This window comes from Ranitomeya variabilis, chromosome 1 (genome assembly GCF_051348905.1).
Source record: "Ranitomeya variabilis isolate aRanVar5 chromosome 1, aRanVar5.hap1, whole genome shotgun sequence".
Classification (NCBI taxonomy): Eukaryota; Metazoa; Chordata; class Amphibia; order Anura; family Dendrobatidae; genus Ranitomeya; species Ranitomeya variabilis.
This window is the reverse complement of record NC_135232.1, coordinates 338,640,085-338,658,374: the sequence shown is the minus strand read 5'-3', so window position 1 is coordinate 338,658,374 and position 18,290 is coordinate 338,640,085. Positions and strand designations below refer to the sequence as shown.

The window sequence follows — 18,290 nt, the reverse complement described above, 5'->3', positions numbered from 1 at the left end:
AGTGTCCCACAGCGATCTCATGTGTAGAACAGTCACATTGGGAGATGTGACCGCTCTACCCGACTTGATACTCTGTGGGAGGATCACTTCCTGTCAGTGTATCACTACGCCGCCATGAGAGAATTCACCAGAGTTCGTGCTGTCACTTGAGGCAGTGTAGAGCAGTCACATTTTCTGATGTGACTGTTCTACATGGGAGATCGTTGTGAGACACTCGTCATTAAATGGACTATGGCGGACAGGGAGTATTTGTTTTACTTTTTGTTGCAGGAGATCGAGGGAGTCGGGGATTAGGCAATGCAGTAAGTATGGTTAATTAAGATTAATAAAGGATTTTATTCTGGCTATGTCTTTATTTACCATACAACTGTAGGATTAGTGATGGATAGGAGTCTTATAGACGCTTCTCCATTACTAATCCGTGGGCTTGATGTCACCTGACAATACAAAGGTGAAATCAACTCCACAAATATGAACCCCACTTGCCACTGCTACAGGGCAAGTGGGAAGAGCGAGGCCAAGTGCCAAAATTGGCACATCTAGAAGATGTGCCATTTTTGAGACGGCTGAGAGCTGATGTCTTTTGCTTGGGGGATGCCACCTTTACCGGTTCTATTTTTATAGGGGGACCCCATGTCAATTTTTTTTTTTTTTTCCTTCTGGGGTTCCCCAGTCAGTAAAGGCTAAGCAAACATCTACAGCTGATATTAACAGCCTGGGAACCTTTTTATGACTATTGGCTCCTTCCCAGAATATTAACTTCAGCCATCAGCTTTCCCTCTGCTGGTTAAGAAAACTATGCGGGAGCCAACGCAATATTTATTTATTTATTTTTTAGGGTATGTTCCCACAGTCAGGAATCGGCAGCGCTTTGGACGCAGCACACGTCCACTCTGTCCAAAACGCTGCCGGCTTTTGAACGCAGGTGATTCCATATGTGTTCATTGAACCGTGCGAAATCACCGGGGACATTTCTCTTGCGGAGTCTGAGTGTCCAAGATAAATTGAAATGCTGCAGACTCCACAGGGAAGCCGGAGGTGTCCCTGTACACATAGTGGAGATGGGATTTCTTCAAATCCCATCCACTATGCTGTAACATCTGGACGCTGCGGATGTACGACGCAGCGTCCAACCCACAGCGTTTACTGACCGTGGGAACATAACCCTTATAAAGTTTTTGAAAATTTAAGATACTGCGTTTAACACAGATTGCGTGTGTCTTTAACTTTTTATTTACCATTTTATTAATGAGGGTATCTGGCTGACGCCTGTTCGTTACAAAATCTCGGGCTTGGAATTACATATGTATGTGTATATACTTGTGTGTAAACATTATATTTGAACATTGTATGTAATGATATATTATGATCTTCAATGGAGAATGTAAGAGGTTGGGCTAGGAAATGGCATCACAATTCTTTTTTTTTTTCTTTTTTTAATATCTTTATTTAGCTTACAAAAACGCATGCAAATCTGCATAAAAAAAAAACCATAAACGCATCAAATCCGTGTGGATTTTTAACTGCGTTTTCTGCCAAGAGGAAGAATACATAGATTTTTACAACAGCAAATATGCAGTGTGCGCACATACCCTAAATGTTCTTTTGTTACTTCTAGATGAATCAACCTGATGTTCTTCTATTGGTTCAAGAAAGCCTGAAGCAAAGTGGTAAGATTATACCAGTTCTTAGTTCACGTGCTGGTATATTATTCTGCTGGACATGTGTTAGATAGCATCCACTGGCTGCTAATTTACTGACTGTTTAATCTTGGTGCTTCCATTTCAGATTTATTCACAGACTTTGAAGCTGATTTCCATGCCAGGGTGCCTGTAGTGGTGTGCAGAGAAAAGCAAAGGTCTGTACACCAAGATTTGTTAACCCTTAAAGGGAACCTGTAACCTCCCAAAATCTGTTAACCTGCAGATGTAGGGGTATTTTTCAGGTAGTAGCTGGCTTGCTTGTGTAGTGCCTATGGGAAGGAATTTGCATTCTATTCACCATGCGTCCACTCTTCCAGGCATTTGGGTGGTGCAAGGCTATACATGGAGTGTGCAGTGATTGGAAGAAAGCTGCTGCAGTGGGAAAATAATTTTATTTTCTCCCTGTAGCTGATGTTCCAGTAAGCCAGGCTAAACAATCCAAACAATGTTTTGCCTAGCATTGTTTTTTTTTGGAGGTGACGGGTTCCCCTTTTTAAATAGATGTCCCATAAACTTAATGTGTATATACTATTACCACCCTTCCTTTCTTTCACCCACCCTACAAAAAAGAAAAAAAATCAAATTTTTGTATATATAACTTTTTTGTGGGTGCTGTCCTCATACTGAGATAATGTGCCCTGCCCCCTCTTCTTTATACTCAATCACATATCAATGAAGCTCCAGTCATTGGCATGAAAAAGGATGGTGCAGAGCAGACTGTGGGGTCTGCAGCATAGGCAAGACTGCAGTGGGAGCTGTGGTAAGGGAGACTTGTCAACTAATAGTTGGGCTGAGTTATAACCCACAATGTAGAAAGCCAAAGACATGCTGATGGCGAATCTAGATTGGGAGCGAGGCCCAATGGGGACAGTGCAAATGTCTGTAAAGCTCTGGAATTAATGGCTCGATATAAGCGAGTAAAATGAAAGTGTAGACTGATTTGATTTTTAATGATGACTATCATGATTTCTAAAGCCACAGTAAATGGCCAATATGTATCAGTAAGGCTACTTTCACACATCGTTTTGTTTCAGGCACAATCCGGCAGTTTTAGAAAAAAACGGATCCGTTTTTTTCCCATACAGTTGTATTAGCGCCAGATTGTGCCTGAAGGGCATGCGTTTCATCCGTTTTTTTGCCGGATCCGTTCCTTCAGGCTTTTTTGCCAGACACAAAACGTCTACTGCAACGTTTTTTCTGTGCGGCGAAAAAGCCTGAAGGGATTTTTCCGGCAATAAACGCATGGAACGGATGTGTGTATGAACGGTTCCGGCTAGCGAATCCGTTTTTTGCACATTGAGCATGGTCAGAAGCTTTGTTTTCGATTTCTGGCTTAGGAAAATCTCTCTCGCTCTCTGCGTTACACCGCGGTGTAACACAGTCCATCTAAAGGACTGCTTAGACGTAATGTGAACCCAGCCTAAGCCATATCACTTAAAAACCTTGTCGTTTTGTTTGTATTTATTTTATTTTTTTTTTTTCCCCGCCTCATAGTGGCCTTGTATGTAAAGTGAGTGCGGGCAATGAGAATGCTTGTCTTGCCACCAACCTTTTGGCTGCCTTGGGCAGAAAAGAATCAAGGCTTGTACCTCTTGTGGTGGCTTTCCGATATTGGGCAAAGGTAAGTCTTGCTAATCTAGATGAGGGTTTCCCCAATATTGAGTTTAAAGGGAAGGTGCCATCAAAAAAAATTTTTTTCCAGCGATTGAAAAAATGTAAAGAATTAATGTTTACATTTTATTAAAAAATTATCATTTGTTTTTAATTTAGTAAAATATGAAAAATAATTTTAAAAGGTTTGGCATTTCCACTTTTAAACACTAGGGGGAGCAGCTAATGAAATTTGACAAAAACCTAGTGTACAACTAGCTCACATTACTGCACTGCAGTAATTATGGGCTGAGTCTGCTGACGTGTGTGATGTCTTCTCTCCTCCCCTTCTGGTGTTTGCTAGGGGATTTGAGGATTCAGGAACACAGTGTGCAGCCATTTTGTTGGTGACTGCAAAGTTATACTGACAAGTAGACAGTCACCGAAGATGGCAGGCAGCAAGGATTCTGGGAGATATATGGTGGAGGGAGCAGGATGACAGCAGCACAGAGTATTTCAGGAGAGCAGTGTGCTGGTCTATGGGGGGCACCCTGTTTGGTGCGCAGAGCAGCCAGGGATTGTACATAGAGCGCTGTCTTTTATACACATGGATGGACCGTCTCCTCAGAAATCCAGGAAACATTTCTGCTGATTGATGGCCTGTTCTGATCCAGGCTTTGCATGCAAAGACCCCATTCCCCTCCTCAGATCCTGTCCTGGCGATGTGTGAAAGCGAGGTGACAGGCGCAGTCCGGGGTGATGCTGGGAAGGAAATGTAGCCATATAGTAACGATAAACATGAGACCCCTCTCTTCAGCTGCCTTACCAGCCCTCCCCTGAAGGCACCTAACTGGAGGTCATGCTGCCCCCTCTATTACCCCAGACCCGCGTGCAGCTGCTCAACTGGAACCACCCTAGATTTGGTCCCCTTTCTGCAGATAATACTTCCATAGTGTTCTCACATAATACCGCCATATAGATCACTCATAATACCGCCGTATAGAGCACACATAATACTGTCCTATAGTTCTCACATAATACCATCGCAAATAACGACGCCAGAGTGTTCTCACATAATACCGCCATATAGAGCACACATAATTCCGCCATATAGAGCACACATAATACTGCCATATAGAGCACACATAATACTGCCATATAGAGCACACATAATACTGCCATATAGAGCACACATAATACTGCCATATAGAGCACACATAATACTGCCATATAGAGCACACATAATACTGCCATATAGAGCACACATAATACTGCCATATAGAGCACACATAATACTGCCATATAGAGCACACATAATACTGCCATATAGAGCACACATAATACTGCCATATAGAGCACACATAATACTGCCATATAGAGCACACATAATACTGCCATATAGAGCACACATAATACTGCCATATAGAGCACACATAATACTGCCATATAGAGCACAGTACCGCCATATACTTCTCACACATAATACTGCCATATAGAGCACACATAATACTGCCATATAGAGCACACATAATACTGCCATATAGAGCACACATAATACCGCCATATAGAGCACACATAATACCGCCATATAGAGCACACATAATACCGCCATATAGAGCATACATAATACCGCCATATAGAGCATACCGCCATATAGATCTCACATAATACTGCCATATAGAGCACACATAATACTGCCATATAGAGCACACATAATACCGCCATATAGAGCATACCGCCATATAGATCTCACATAATACTGCCATATAGAGCACACATAATACCACCAGTGTTCTCACATATCGCCATATAGATCACACATAATACCACCATATACATCACATAGTACCGCCATATACTTCTCACAGAACGCCGCCATATAGATCACACATAACGGGGGAGAGGACTGCATAGGAGAGGATTAGATACACAGCTCAGTCAGTATCATACAGGATAGGATTAGATACAAGGCTCAGCACAGTATCACATAGGATAGGATTAGATACATGGCTCAGCAGATGGCATCACACAGGAGAGGATTAGATACACAGCTCAGTCAGTATCACACAGGATAGGATTAGATACGTGGCTCAGCACACAGTATCCCACAGTAGAGGATTAGATACACAGCTCAGCACAGTATCACACAGGAAAGGATTAGATACATGGCTCAGCAGACTATCACACAGGAGAGGATTAGATACACAGCTCAGTCAGTATCACACAGGAGAGGATTGGATACACAGCTCAGTCAGTATCACACAGGAGAGGATTGGATACACAGCTCAGTCAGTATCACACAGGAGAGGATTAGATACACAGCTCAGCAGACAGTAACACACATGGGAGGAGATACACTGCTCAGAGTCAGCACCACAAGGGATAGGAATAGATTCCCTCTCCCCCTCCCCACTGATACTTACGGCTCCCTGCTGAGTCCTTTCTTCTCCCTCCCATCCTTGGTCTCCTCCTCCTCCCCCCTGTGCAGGACGGCTCAGGGACCGTGGCCAGACACAGCAGAAAGCAGCTTATAATGCTAGCTATAGAGTCGGCTCCCGACCGCAGATCTCTATGCCCTGGGCTGCCGTAAATGCAGAGTGTAAGTGACGTGCAGCTTCACTTACACTCCTGCAAAGCAAAATGGCGGCGCCCAGTGTCTTAAAAAAAAATTAATTAAAAAAAGGAAGTTTGTATGAAAAATAATTGTTTATATAAACAATTATTTTTAATACAAAAAATAAAATGCGGCACCTTTCCTTTAAAGACTGCTTTTGTGCCCATGGTCAGGCGCCATCCACCATAGGGACCCATTGTAAAGAAACAAACATACTGCATGGTTTAAATTTCTGTGCGGTGGCCCTATGTATTGGAAAGTTTAGTTGGATGTGGTTTCTCATCACATAACACAAACGCCTATGCAAACTGTATGATCGCCTATGGCAACTTTACAGTATACATTGTAGGGTTAGGCGCAAGACTTGTGCTAAAGGCTAATGTACTGACTGTGTGCATCTAGGCTCGCCAACCAGATCGAAGAACAATGTAGTGCCTTACTCCAGAAACCACATGTAAGTTATAGGCTACTTGCATATTTCAGCTGAATGTGCCTAAGAAACAAACTTTGCGTGTTGGTAGCCGTAGCTTTTGCTTTCAATGCATAGGTTACTGGTTAGAAGAAATGCTATTGTATGAGGTCTACAAATTAAATTAGTGCTTAGTTTTCTCAAACTTTTTTTATCTATTTAACAGTTGTGCTGCATTGATAGGCCAGAAGAAGGTGGTTTACCACCCTACGTAGCTGCACTCATGGTGGTTTTCTTCCTTCAGCAAAGAAAGGAACCCGTTCTTCCTGTTTACTTAGGACCCTGGGTATGTTTTGGTATCAGTATTTTGTTACGTGCTGTATAATTTTCTTACAGAAATGTAAGATTTTTCAGACATTAAAGGGGGTCCTTCACTTTGCTATTAATGACGCTTCATTTGTATTGATACAGCCATAGCAGAAGGTGAGATTGCAGCACACCCACAGATCAGCTGTTTCTGGCTATCTGTGCAAGGATTTTTTTTTTTACATGGGAATGTTGCTATCCAGCAATTGGATCCATGCCTTGATTTTATTTTTTTATATATATATACGCTATAATATAGGGAAAATGTCACATGCACAACTTTCCTCTTAACTTTTATTCAAGGTTCATTTAAAAAAAAAAAATATATATATATTTATTATTATTATTATTATTATTATTATTATTATTATTATTATTATTATTATTATTTTTATTTTTTTCCGACATGAGGCACACTGCTCATGCCATTTAGTTGCTTTGTACTAATTTTAAATATCCAATGTGACTTTCTATAAAAGCAGTTTTCCAATTCACTCTGTCCTGGTGCCACTCTGGTCCTGATCCGCTAACTTGTGACTGCGACTTATGACTGACCGGAAGTCATTTGGAATTGCCACAGTCTCTCCATGTAGGTTTATTGGAGCCTGTTTCCGGCTGAGTGACATGGGGTTGTGACTTCTGATTTCTCCCAGCAAGCACAGATCGATCTGGCAGGTGACAGCCTGCATAAGGGTATGTGCACACGTTGCGGATTTCTTGCAGAAATTTCCTGAAGAAAACCGGAAATTTTCTGCAAGAAATCTGCATATTTTTTTTTTGCGTTTTTTTTAGCATTCTGCAAGCGTAATTAGCTTGCAGAATGCTAAAGTTTTCCAAGCGATCTGTAGCATCGCTTGGAAAACTGACTGACAAGTTGGTCACACTTGTCAAACATACTGTTTGACAAGTGTGACCAACTTTTTACTATAGATGCAGCTTATGCAGCATCTATAGTAAAAGATAGAATGTTTAAAAATAATAAAAAAAATAAAAAAAAATGGTTATACTCACCCAGACATCTCATCAGCGGCGTCCGTTCGTCTTCCTATAGCTGGTGTGTGCGCGCAGGACCTTCCGTGACGTCACGGTCACATGACCGCTCACGACCAATCACAGGACAGTGACGTCATCGGCTAGGTCTTTCGCCGCACACCAGCTACAGGAACCGAACGGCAGCGTGCAGTGGAGGCGGGAAGACATCGAGGGTGAGTATAGGACTATTTTTTATTTTAATTCTTATTTTTTGACCACTTATATGGTGCCCAGTGCGTGGAGGAGAGTCTCCTCTCCTCCACCCTGGGTACCAACCGCACATAATCTGCTTACTTCCCGCATGGTGTGCACAGCCCCGTGCGGGAAGTAAGCAGATCAATGGACCCCTAGGTGTGCGGAATCCCCTGCAATTCCGCATTTTAATGAACATGTTGCTTTTTTTTCCGCGATGCGATTTTTTCGCGGAAAAAAAGGCTACATTTGCACAAAAAATGCGGAATACACTTAAAATAATAGGAGGCATATGTAAGCGTTTTTTTCGCGTTTTTATCACGTTTTTATAGCGAAAAACGTGAAAAAAACGCGAAAAATACTGAACGTGTGCACATGGCCTAAGACTGACCTGACCAGCGCAGATAACTGAAGATACCATCTGGTGAGAATGAGATTAGAAGCCAGGAACTTGGATTAGTGGCACCACTCCAGCTGTAAAAAAAAACAAAAAAAAAACGCAACCAATATATACAATTTTGCACTTGCCTGTCCTTTAGCAAAAAAAGTTGGATAATGTGGCCCCTGAGTTAATAGGACACAGCAGTGGGGGAAAGAAATTCCTTATGCTTTTCAGTAAAACTATGAATAACATGGGTACTGAGGGTTGTCCTTTGAATAGTAACTTCCTCAGCGTGTTATCCAATTTATGGCTCTTTTTCTATGTGATAAAACATCAGCAATATAGACTTCTGATCACTAGATAATTTGCCGCAAGTGCCATTCAAACGTGAGCAGTATGAAGTACTATATATCCTGCTTTACTATACTTGTGAAAATTATAATCCAGTTATCCACATCTGCTGTGGCTTTATGTTGAACCACAGTAACTTGTATATATACTAGATGGTGGCCCGATTCTAACGCATCGAGTATTCTAGAATATGTATGTATACAGCAGCCACATAGTATATAGCACAGGCCACGTGGTATATGAGTACTACGTGGCCTGTGCTATATACTATGTGGCTGCTATATACATACATACATATTGTAGAATCCACGATGCGTTAACGCAAGCCCACGGAGTATATAACGCAAGCCCACGGAGTATATAACGCAAGCCCACGGAGTATATAACGCAAGCCCACGGAGTATATAACGCAAGCCCACGGAGTATATAACGCAAGCCCACGGAGTATATAACGCAAGCCCACGGAGTATATAATGCAAGCCCACGGAGTATATAGTCCCATACAGCTTCATATGATACACGACTACTCCGCACAGCTGGGGCCAGCATACACATAGATCACTACACCTGGGCCCGGCCACTCACTGTGTAATTAAAATATAAAATAGTTAGATACTCCCCCGCCAGGTTCCAGCGAAGCTGCGCCGATGCGCGTGCGGCTGCCGCCATCTTTCGTTCCCAGGATGCATTGCGAAATTACCTAGATTACCCAAACCGCTAAGTCTTCTGGGTAATTTTTCATTTTTAGTCAGACGGAAGTACCCCTTAGACAATGAGAGAGAGAGAGATATTTATTTGCAGACACTTCATAGTGTCTGATCCTTCTGTAACTCTGAAATGGATCTAAAGCTGGCACTCATGACTTTAGTGGATATTAATTGGGGTTACTCAACCCCGCATCTCTGTACTCCCATTCTGATTCTGCAAAAATTTGCTTTGCTCATGAATAATAATGTAATTGGCGCACAGCAAATCAAAAAGATCTCAAATCAACATTGGGGGTGCAAACCAAGTGGGCAAAAATTAGAACATGGCAAAAAAAAGGAAGAGACTATATAGTATGCACACCGCCCATGATAATATAAAATAGGAAAACTTTATTGGCAACAATGTTAAAAACAAAACAATACAACACACCACCACATGAATCCTGTTCCTAGACTAAACTAGAGATAATGCATGGCGACCAGAAATGCACATATGATATTCGGACAATGCAGTACCAGACAAAACCTGACCAGGTTGATAATACAAGGCACCAGGGCACAGAGGATACAAAAAAGCCCTCAATCGAATAAAGGTTAGAGAATATAATAAAGGGATATAATAAAACCCTTTTAATGAGATGATTGTAAAGTGCTCGTGTATAAGTGCAGGGTCCAACAAGTAACGGTGCTGCTGGAAGGTAGCAGATCTCTAAGCAATACATACTGGCAGCCAAACAAAGGAGCAGGAGGTGGAGGAGGAAGCACCCAACGCCTGTCGCTGTTACCGGGACAGCTTTGTCAGGGGAAGTGATTGTAGAGCTGCCAGTATCGTTTTGTGTGTGGATGTCAGGAAGGGAGGCAGAAGTGACGACTGTTGGTCACATGGTAGAAGCAGACGTCTCTGCTGTAATATGTCAAGTGCGCACGCGCTGGTCTCACGACCAGCGCGCCACCCGAGACTGGGAAATGCAATAGAAAAAAGTTAAAGTGCATGCGAGACTCCCAGGAGTAAGGGAGAGAGAACCCACACCATATGAAGATGTTGAGAGGACCACACGATTGGACGTTAATAAGATGGAGTAAGGGTAAAAAGGCAAAGCATTATGCACATTGGGTGAATAGAATAAAAAAACAACCCTGCTAAACAGGTAAATGATGATGAATAAAAAGTAACATCTAATCCAATCAATCCCGTTGTGCCCCAAGGACAATTCAATCCCGTTGTGCCCCAAGGACAATTGAGCATGAATAAGATAAAAGATGACTTATAAATTGATTTATTTATTAGAACATGTTCAGATGTACAAAGACTGAAATCTGCGGAGAATAATTCCAAAATTGAACGCCATTAAAGTGGTGTAAGGCTATGTGCACACGTCAGGATTTCTAGCAGAAATTTTCCTGGCAAAAACCGGACATTTCTGCCAGAAATCCGCATGCATTTTTTTATGCGTTTTTTCATGCGTTTTTTTTCCAAATGCATAGAATTGCGGGAAAAACACGGAAAATCCGCAAAATTAATGAATATGCTGCTTTTTTTACCGCGATGCTTTTTTTCGCGGAAAAAAAACGCTCCATGTGCACAAAACATGCACAATGCATTCTAAATGATAGAATGCGTAATGCATGCGCTTTTAATGAGTTTTTATCGCGAAAAAACGCAAAAAAACCTGAACGTGTGCACATACCCTATATAGATTCCCATAGATTAAGGGTAAGATGTTGTTGCTTGTACCAAACAGACAGGTAAGTATAAAAAAGCCATCAAATATGAATAAGAAGGGAAATGAGAATTTCTCTTACGCCTCATTGGGGGACACAGACCGTGGGTGTTATGCTGCTTGCCACTAGAAGGACACTAAGTAACCACATAAAGAATTAACTCCTCATCTGCAGTATACAACCCTTGACTGGCCAGTAATGACCCAGTTCTTGCTTAGTGTCTGTAGGAGGCACTTGGGTCTGTTTTCAGACACCAACTTTTTTTTATTTTTATTTTCTGTAGATTTTTATATTTTAATTAACAGAGTGAAGGGGGCAACAGATTCCTTTCTAGGGTCCGCTCTCCCCCGAACCATCAACAGGTGAGCACAGCGAGTATACCTCTCCTGCAATGACTGGGGCACGCCTAATCTACACTAGGGCGACGGTTCCTATACGGTCCCGATCTCCCCCACCCCCCCGCCCTGTAAGATGGCGAGCAGAGTATTGGCTCTTATGTGCATCTCACGGGCTCCACTGCAATCAAGCCCTTACCTAACGGCGTCATCCCCACAGTAGCCGTAAGTTCCCTGCGGCAGGCACATATGAAGATGGACAGAGGCTCTCCATCCTCCGGCAAAGCGAGGATCGATTAACCTTGTTCCCTCGCAATGGAGGCTGCATCTCTGCTCGGCGGTGGTGAGTAATTTACTACTTCACGCTGCCTGTGTGGGAAGGTATGGTCCTGGTCCCTGGGGAGAGGTGCCGCTGGCTGGACGCCAGCGGCGATCATTCGGCGCTACATTGCGGCTCGCTGGCGCGGTCTGCCCGCAGGCTCCATAAATTTGGTCCCCGTCTTTTTCAGCCGGACTAGGCCGCAGTTGAAATCCCCGCCCACCGCCGGAGCCCCGCCCACTACTCGGGCGCTTCTCGCTCTGAATGAGAAGCTCCCTGCAAATCTCGGGCGCCATCTTGGGACTCCACTTCTGTGGGGAATCGGCCGAAACACTAGCCTAACTACTTGGAAGGCGCAATCTTCTCTCTTCCTCCCTGGGGACACAAGCACAGGACTGTGGGTAAGCTGCTTCACACTGTAGGAAAAAGCTTAACCCCTTCTCTGCACCCATAGCCCTGCTATCGCAGTTTATTGGAGAGAATAAACATACACTATGTCTCAAGGAGGCAAAAAGGAGCAATAAAAAGCACACGGATTTTATTCGGACTCCCATGACCGCACCACGAGAGAGGGGATCCGCCCCTTAAGAACAGGAAACCCACAGATACAAAAGGGCGGCACCTCTCCCACGTATCAGTTGGTTTTTTGTTCCTAAAGGGGCGGGATCCTGCAGAAATTACAGAAGGATCCCAGGCCGGCCAACTCGGGTAGCGCGGGGGGGGTCTCCTACCTCGGCCGGTGCGGAGATCCTGGAGATGTCACGGTGGTCCTGGCGGGGCTGCACGGCGGCGACATTTCGTCAGGAAGCGGTCGCCGGTGGTGTCCTGTCTCCGGGACCAGCACTAGGTGAGTATGTCCCCTGGGCTCCTCTACCTGGTAGGATGGTGTGGCTGGGGGGCTCTGTGTCCGGCAGCGCATTTGGTGGCGCCACCCGGTGTGCTGCAGGCTAGCCCGGCGTCCCACACTGCTCTAAGCGCCGACAGGAAGCGCTGGGAGCTGGGGTGACGTCAGGGGCGGAGCCAGCAGTCACTTCCGAGTTTTCGGGTCCTGCACATGCGCAGTGTATCCAAGATGGCGGCGCCCACCGGTAATTGCACGCCGCTGACATTCAGACCCCAGAGATGACCTGCACCTGGGGGGAGGCAGGCAGCAAATCAGGGGAGCGCTGGGCATATCTGCTGATTGGAGGAGGGGTTATATAAAGAACTCCGGATCGTGGGTCCTTGCTTCTGGCCTCATTTTGTGAGTATGGAGGACGAGCATGAACAGCAGCCTCAGCTGCTGGAAGAGGTGTCTCAGAAGCCCAAAGGAAAGGAACGCGACAGAAGGAGTAGTGAATCTGGCTGCAAAAGCTCCTCCAGACATGGGTCTGGAGCATCAGCCAGGAAGAATCCCCCTCATATTCCAGTATTTTTTGAGGCAGATGCTGGTAAGTGATCTTCGTGAAAGTTCACCCAGTGATATGATTCCCCCTCATATGTTTTATTATAGTGGAAGAAATGCATCAGTAAGGCGAAACACAGAGAATGTGGCATCTGCGGGGTTCCCTTACCTGATTCGTGCCCTAAAAAACTATGTGCCCCCTGTATCCTGCAGACGGTGAGGTCTCAAGAAGGGGGAGGGGGTGAGAGCATTATATCTACATAGACTAGATTGCCTTACTTTCCCCCTCAGGTAGCGGAAGAATCCCTTACTTTGGCCGCAAGCCTGAAAGACATGGTCAGGATGGAAGTCAAACAATCCATAAGTGCCTATCTCAAGCGGGAAGTTCTAAATATAAAGCTCCATTGTTCTCCGATTCTTCAGTGGATGATGATAGGGAGGAAGTTTTCTCCGGTTCAGCTGCATCTTCCTCGGATGAAGACACCGCTCGCTTCTGTCTACCCCTTGAGAGTATACATGAGTTAGTTAAAGCGGTCAGAGGAACAATGGGCATAACAGAATCAAAACCCCAACTTTCCATGGAGGAAATTGTTTAGTGGATTGGAGCAAAAGAAGTGTAGAGTTTTTCCGCTCAATGAAAAAATTCAAGATCTTATTAATAAGGAGTGGAAGAAGCCTGAGAAAAAAGGTTCCTTACCACCAGCACAGAAACGCAGGTATCCCTTTGATGACCCGGCAGTCATCAATGGCTATTGCCGCATCCAACTTAAGGGCTTTTTCCCAAAGTGGCAAAACGGGCCTCTCTCCCCTTTGAGGATATGGGAACCTTAAGGACCCCCTTGACAGGAAGGCGGACACTTCTCTAGGAAATGGCGGCCGGTTCCTTAAGACCTGCAGTAGCTTCAACATGTACAGCTAGATCAATGATGGTTTGGCTGGATCAGTTAGAGACCCAGTTGAAAGAGGGAGCTTCTAGGGACTCTATTCTTACGGCCTTACCGGTGATTCAGGAGGCAGCTGCCTTCTTGTCGGACGCTTCCATTGACTCCGTTAAAATGGCTGCTAGGGCAGCGGTACTCTCGAATGCGGCGAGGAGAGCCCTGTGGTTAAAATGCTGGCCAGGTGATATCCAAACGAGATCAAAGCTTTGTGCCATTCTGTGCAAAGGAGAATATTTATTTGGTCCCACCTTGTATGAACTTCTAGAGAAAGCAGGAGACGACAAAAAGAAGTTCCCTAATCTATTTGGGTCCTATCGTCGTCCCTTTAACCCCTTCATGACCCAGCCTATTTTGGCCTTAATGACCTTGCCATTTTTTGCAATTCTGACCAGTGTCCCTTTATGAGGTAATAACTCAGGAACGCTTCAACGGATCCTTGCGGTTCTGAGATTGTTTATTCGTGACATATTGGGCTTCATGTTAGTGGTAAATTTAGGTCGATAATTTCTGAGTTTATTTGTGAAAAAAACGGAAATTTGGCGAAAATTTTGAAAATTTCGCAATTTTCACATTTTGAATTTTTATTCTGTTAAACCAGAGAGTTATGTGACACAAAATAGTTAATAAATAACATTTCCCACATGTCTACTTTACATCAGCACAATTTTGGAAATAAATTTTTTTTTTGCTAGGAAGTTATAAGGGTTAAAATTTGACCAGTGATTTCTCATTTTTACAACAAAATTTACAAAACCATTTTTTTTAGGGACCACCTCACATTTGAAGTCAGTTTCAGGGTTCTATATGGCTGAAAATACCCAAATGTGACACCATTCTAAAAACTGCACCCCTCAAGGTGCTCAAAACCACATTCAAGAAGTTTATTAACCCTTCAGGTGTTTCACAACAGCAGAAGCAACATGGAAGGAAAAAGTGAACATTTAACTTTTTAGTCACAAAAATGATCTTTTAGCAACAATTTTTTTATTTTCCCAAGGGTAAAAGGAGAAACTGGACCACAAAAGTTGTTGTCCAATTTGTCCTGAGTACGTTGATACCTCATATGTGGGGGTAAACCACTGTTTGTGGGCACGGCAGGGCTCGGAAGCGAAGGAGCGCCATTTGACTTTTTCAATGAAAAATTGGCTCCAATCTTTAGCGGACACCATGTCGCGTTTGGAGAGCCCCCGTGTGCCTAAACATTGGAGCTCCCCCACAAGTAACCCCATTTTGGAAACTAGACGCCCCAAGGAACTTATCTAGATGCATAGTGAGCACTTTAATCCCCCAGGTGCTTCACAAATTGATCCGTAAAAATGAAAAAGTACTTTTTTTTCACACAAAATTTTTTTAGCCTCAATTTTTTCATTTTCACATGGGCAACAGGATAAAATGGATCCTAAAATCTGTTGGGCAATTTCTCCTGAGTACGCCGATACCTCATATGTGGGGGTAAACCACTGTTTGGGTGCACGGCAAGGCTCGGAAGGGAAGGCGCGCCATTTGACTTTTTGAATGAAAAATTATCTCCATCGTTAGCGGACACCATGTCGCGTTTGGAGAGACCCTGTGTGCCTAAACATTGAAGCTCCCCCACATGTGACCCCATTTTGGAAACTAGACCCCCCAAGTAACTTATCTAGATGCATAGTGAGCACTTTAAACTCTCAGGTGCTTCACAAATTGATCCGTAAAAAATGAAAAAGTACTTTTTTTTCACAAAAAAATTTTTTTAGCCTCAATTTTTTCATTTTCACATGGGCAACAGGATAAAATGGATCCTAAAATTTGTTGGGCAATTTCTCTTGAGTACGCCGATACCTCATATGTGGGGGTAAACCACTGTTTGGGTGCACGGCAAGGCTTGGAAGGGAAGGCGCGCCATTTGACTTTTTCAATGGAAAATTAGCTCCAATCGTTAGTGGACACCATGTTGCGTTCGGAGAGCCCCTGTGTGCCTAAACATTAGAGCTCCCCTACAAGTGACCCCATTTTGGAAACTAGACCCCCCAAGGAACTAATCTAGATGTATAGTGAGCACTTAAAACCCCCAGGTGCTTCACAGAAGTTTATAACGCAGAGCCATGAAAATAAAAAAATATTTTTCTTAAAAATGATTTTTAGCCCGGAGTTTTTTATTTTCCCAAGGATAATAGGAGAAATTGGACCCCAAATGTTGTTGTCCAGTTTGTCCTGAGTACGATGATACCCCATATGTGGGGGTAAACCACTGTTTGGGCGCACGGCAGGGCTCGGAAGGGAAGGCACACCATTTGGCTTTTTGAATGGAAAATTAGCTCCAATCATTAGCGGACACCATGTCGCGTTTGGAGAGCCCCTGTGTGCCTAAACATTGGAGCTCCCACACAAGTGACCCCATTTTGGAAACTAGACCTCCCAAGGAACTAATCTAGATGTGTGGTGAGCACTTTGAACCCTCAAGTGCTTCACAGAAGTTTATAACGCAGAGCCATGAAAATATAAAATTATTTTTCTTTCCTCAAAAATGATTTTTTAACCCACAATTTTTTATTTTCCCAAGGGTAACAGGAGAAATTGGACCCCAAAAGTTGTTGTGCAGTTTCTCCTGAGTACGCTGATACCCCATATGGGGGGTAAGCCACTGTTTTGGCACACGTCGGGGAGCGGAAGGGAAGTAGTGACGTTTTGAAATGCAGACTTTAATGGAATGCTCTGCGGGCGTCACGTTGCGTTTGCAGAGCCCCTGATGTGCCTAAACAGTAGGAACTCCCCACAATTGACCCCACTTTGGAAACTAGACCCCCAAGGGAACTTATCTAGATGTGTGGTGAGCACTTTGAACCCCCAAGTGCTTCACAGAAGTTTATAACGCAGAGACGTGAAAATAAAAAATGTTTTCTTTCCTCAAAAATATTTTTTTAGCCCAGAATTTTTTAATTTTCCCAAGGGTAACAGGAAAAATTTGACCCCAAAAATTGTTGTCCAGTTTCTCCTGAGTACGCTGATACCCCATATGTGGGGGTAAACCACTGTTTGGGCGCACGTCAGGGCTCGGAAGGGAAGTAGTGACATTTGAAATGCAGACTTTGATGGAATGGTCTGCGGGCGTCACGTTGCATTTGCAGAGCCCCTGATGTGCCTAAACAGTAGAAACACCCCACAAGTGACCCCATTTTGGAAACTAGACCCCAAAAGGATCTTATCTAGATGTGTGGTGAGCACTTTCAACCCCCAAGTGTTTCACATAGGTTTATAACGTAGAGCCGTGAAAATAAAAAATAATTGTTCTTTCCTCAAAATTATGTTTTAGCAAGTAATTTTTTATTTTTGCAACGGTAACAGGAGAAATTGGACCCCAATAGTTGTTGCCCAGTTTGTCCTGAGTACGCTGGTATCCCATATGTGGGGGTAAACCACTGTTTGGGCGCACGTCGGGGCTTGGAAGGGAGGGCGCACCATTTGACTTTTTGAACGCAAGATTGGCTGGAATCATTGGTGGCGCCATGTTGCGTTTGGAGACCCCTGATGTGCCTAAACAGTGGAAACCCCTCAATTCTATCTTCAACACTAACCCCAACACACCCCTAATCCCAACTGTAGCCATAACCCTAATCACAACCCTAACCCCAACACACCCCTAACCACAACCCTAACCCCAACACACCCGTAACCCTAAATCCAACCCTAATCCTAACCCTAATCCCAACCCTACCCACAACTGTAACCCCAACACAACCCTAACCCTATCCTTAACCCTAACCACAAGCCTAATCTTAACCCTATTTCCAACCCTAGCCCTAATTCCAACCCTAAGGGTACCGTCTCACATAACGATTTACCAACGATCACGACCAGCGATACGACCTGGCCGTGATCGTTGGAAAGTCATTGTGTGGTCGCTGGGGAGCTGTCACACAGACCGCTCTCCAGCGACCAACGATGCCAAGGTCCCGGGTAACCAGGGTAAACATCGGGTTACTAAGCGCAGGGCCGCGCTTAGTAACCCGATGTTTACCGTGGTTACCAGCGTAAAAGTAAAAAAAAAAACGTACATACTCACATTTTGGTGTCCTTCAGGTCCCTTGCCGTCTGCTTCCCGCTCTGACTGAGCGCCGCTGTACAGTGAGAGCACAGCACAGCGGTGACGTCACCGCTGCGCTCTGCTCTCACTTTCCGGCCGGCAGACAGTCAGAGCGGGAAGCAGACGGCAAGGGACCTGAAGGACACCGAAATGTGAGTATGTACGTTTTTTTTTTTTTTT

General features: G+C 44.1%; 1 protein-coding gene across 1 annotated transcript in view; it reads left to right on the top strand.

The window, feature by feature from the left end:
• The window catches only part of TUT7 (terminal uridylyl transferase 7), a 115,706-nt gene that overhangs the window by 23,284 nt on the left and 74,132 nt on the right, over positions 1-18,290 (top strand). Inside the window, exons 7-10 of the mRNA XM_077299541.1 lie at positions 1,619-1,670; positions 1,789-1,858; positions 3,198-3,324; positions 6,543-6,662. Of these exons, the coding sequence (XP_077155656.1) occupies positions 1,619-1,670; positions 1,789-1,858; positions 3,198-3,324; positions 6,543-6,662 (369 nt within the window). The remainder of the gene's footprint in view (positions 1-1,618; positions 1,671-1,788; positions 1,859-3,197; positions 3,325-6,542; positions 6,663-18,290) is intronic.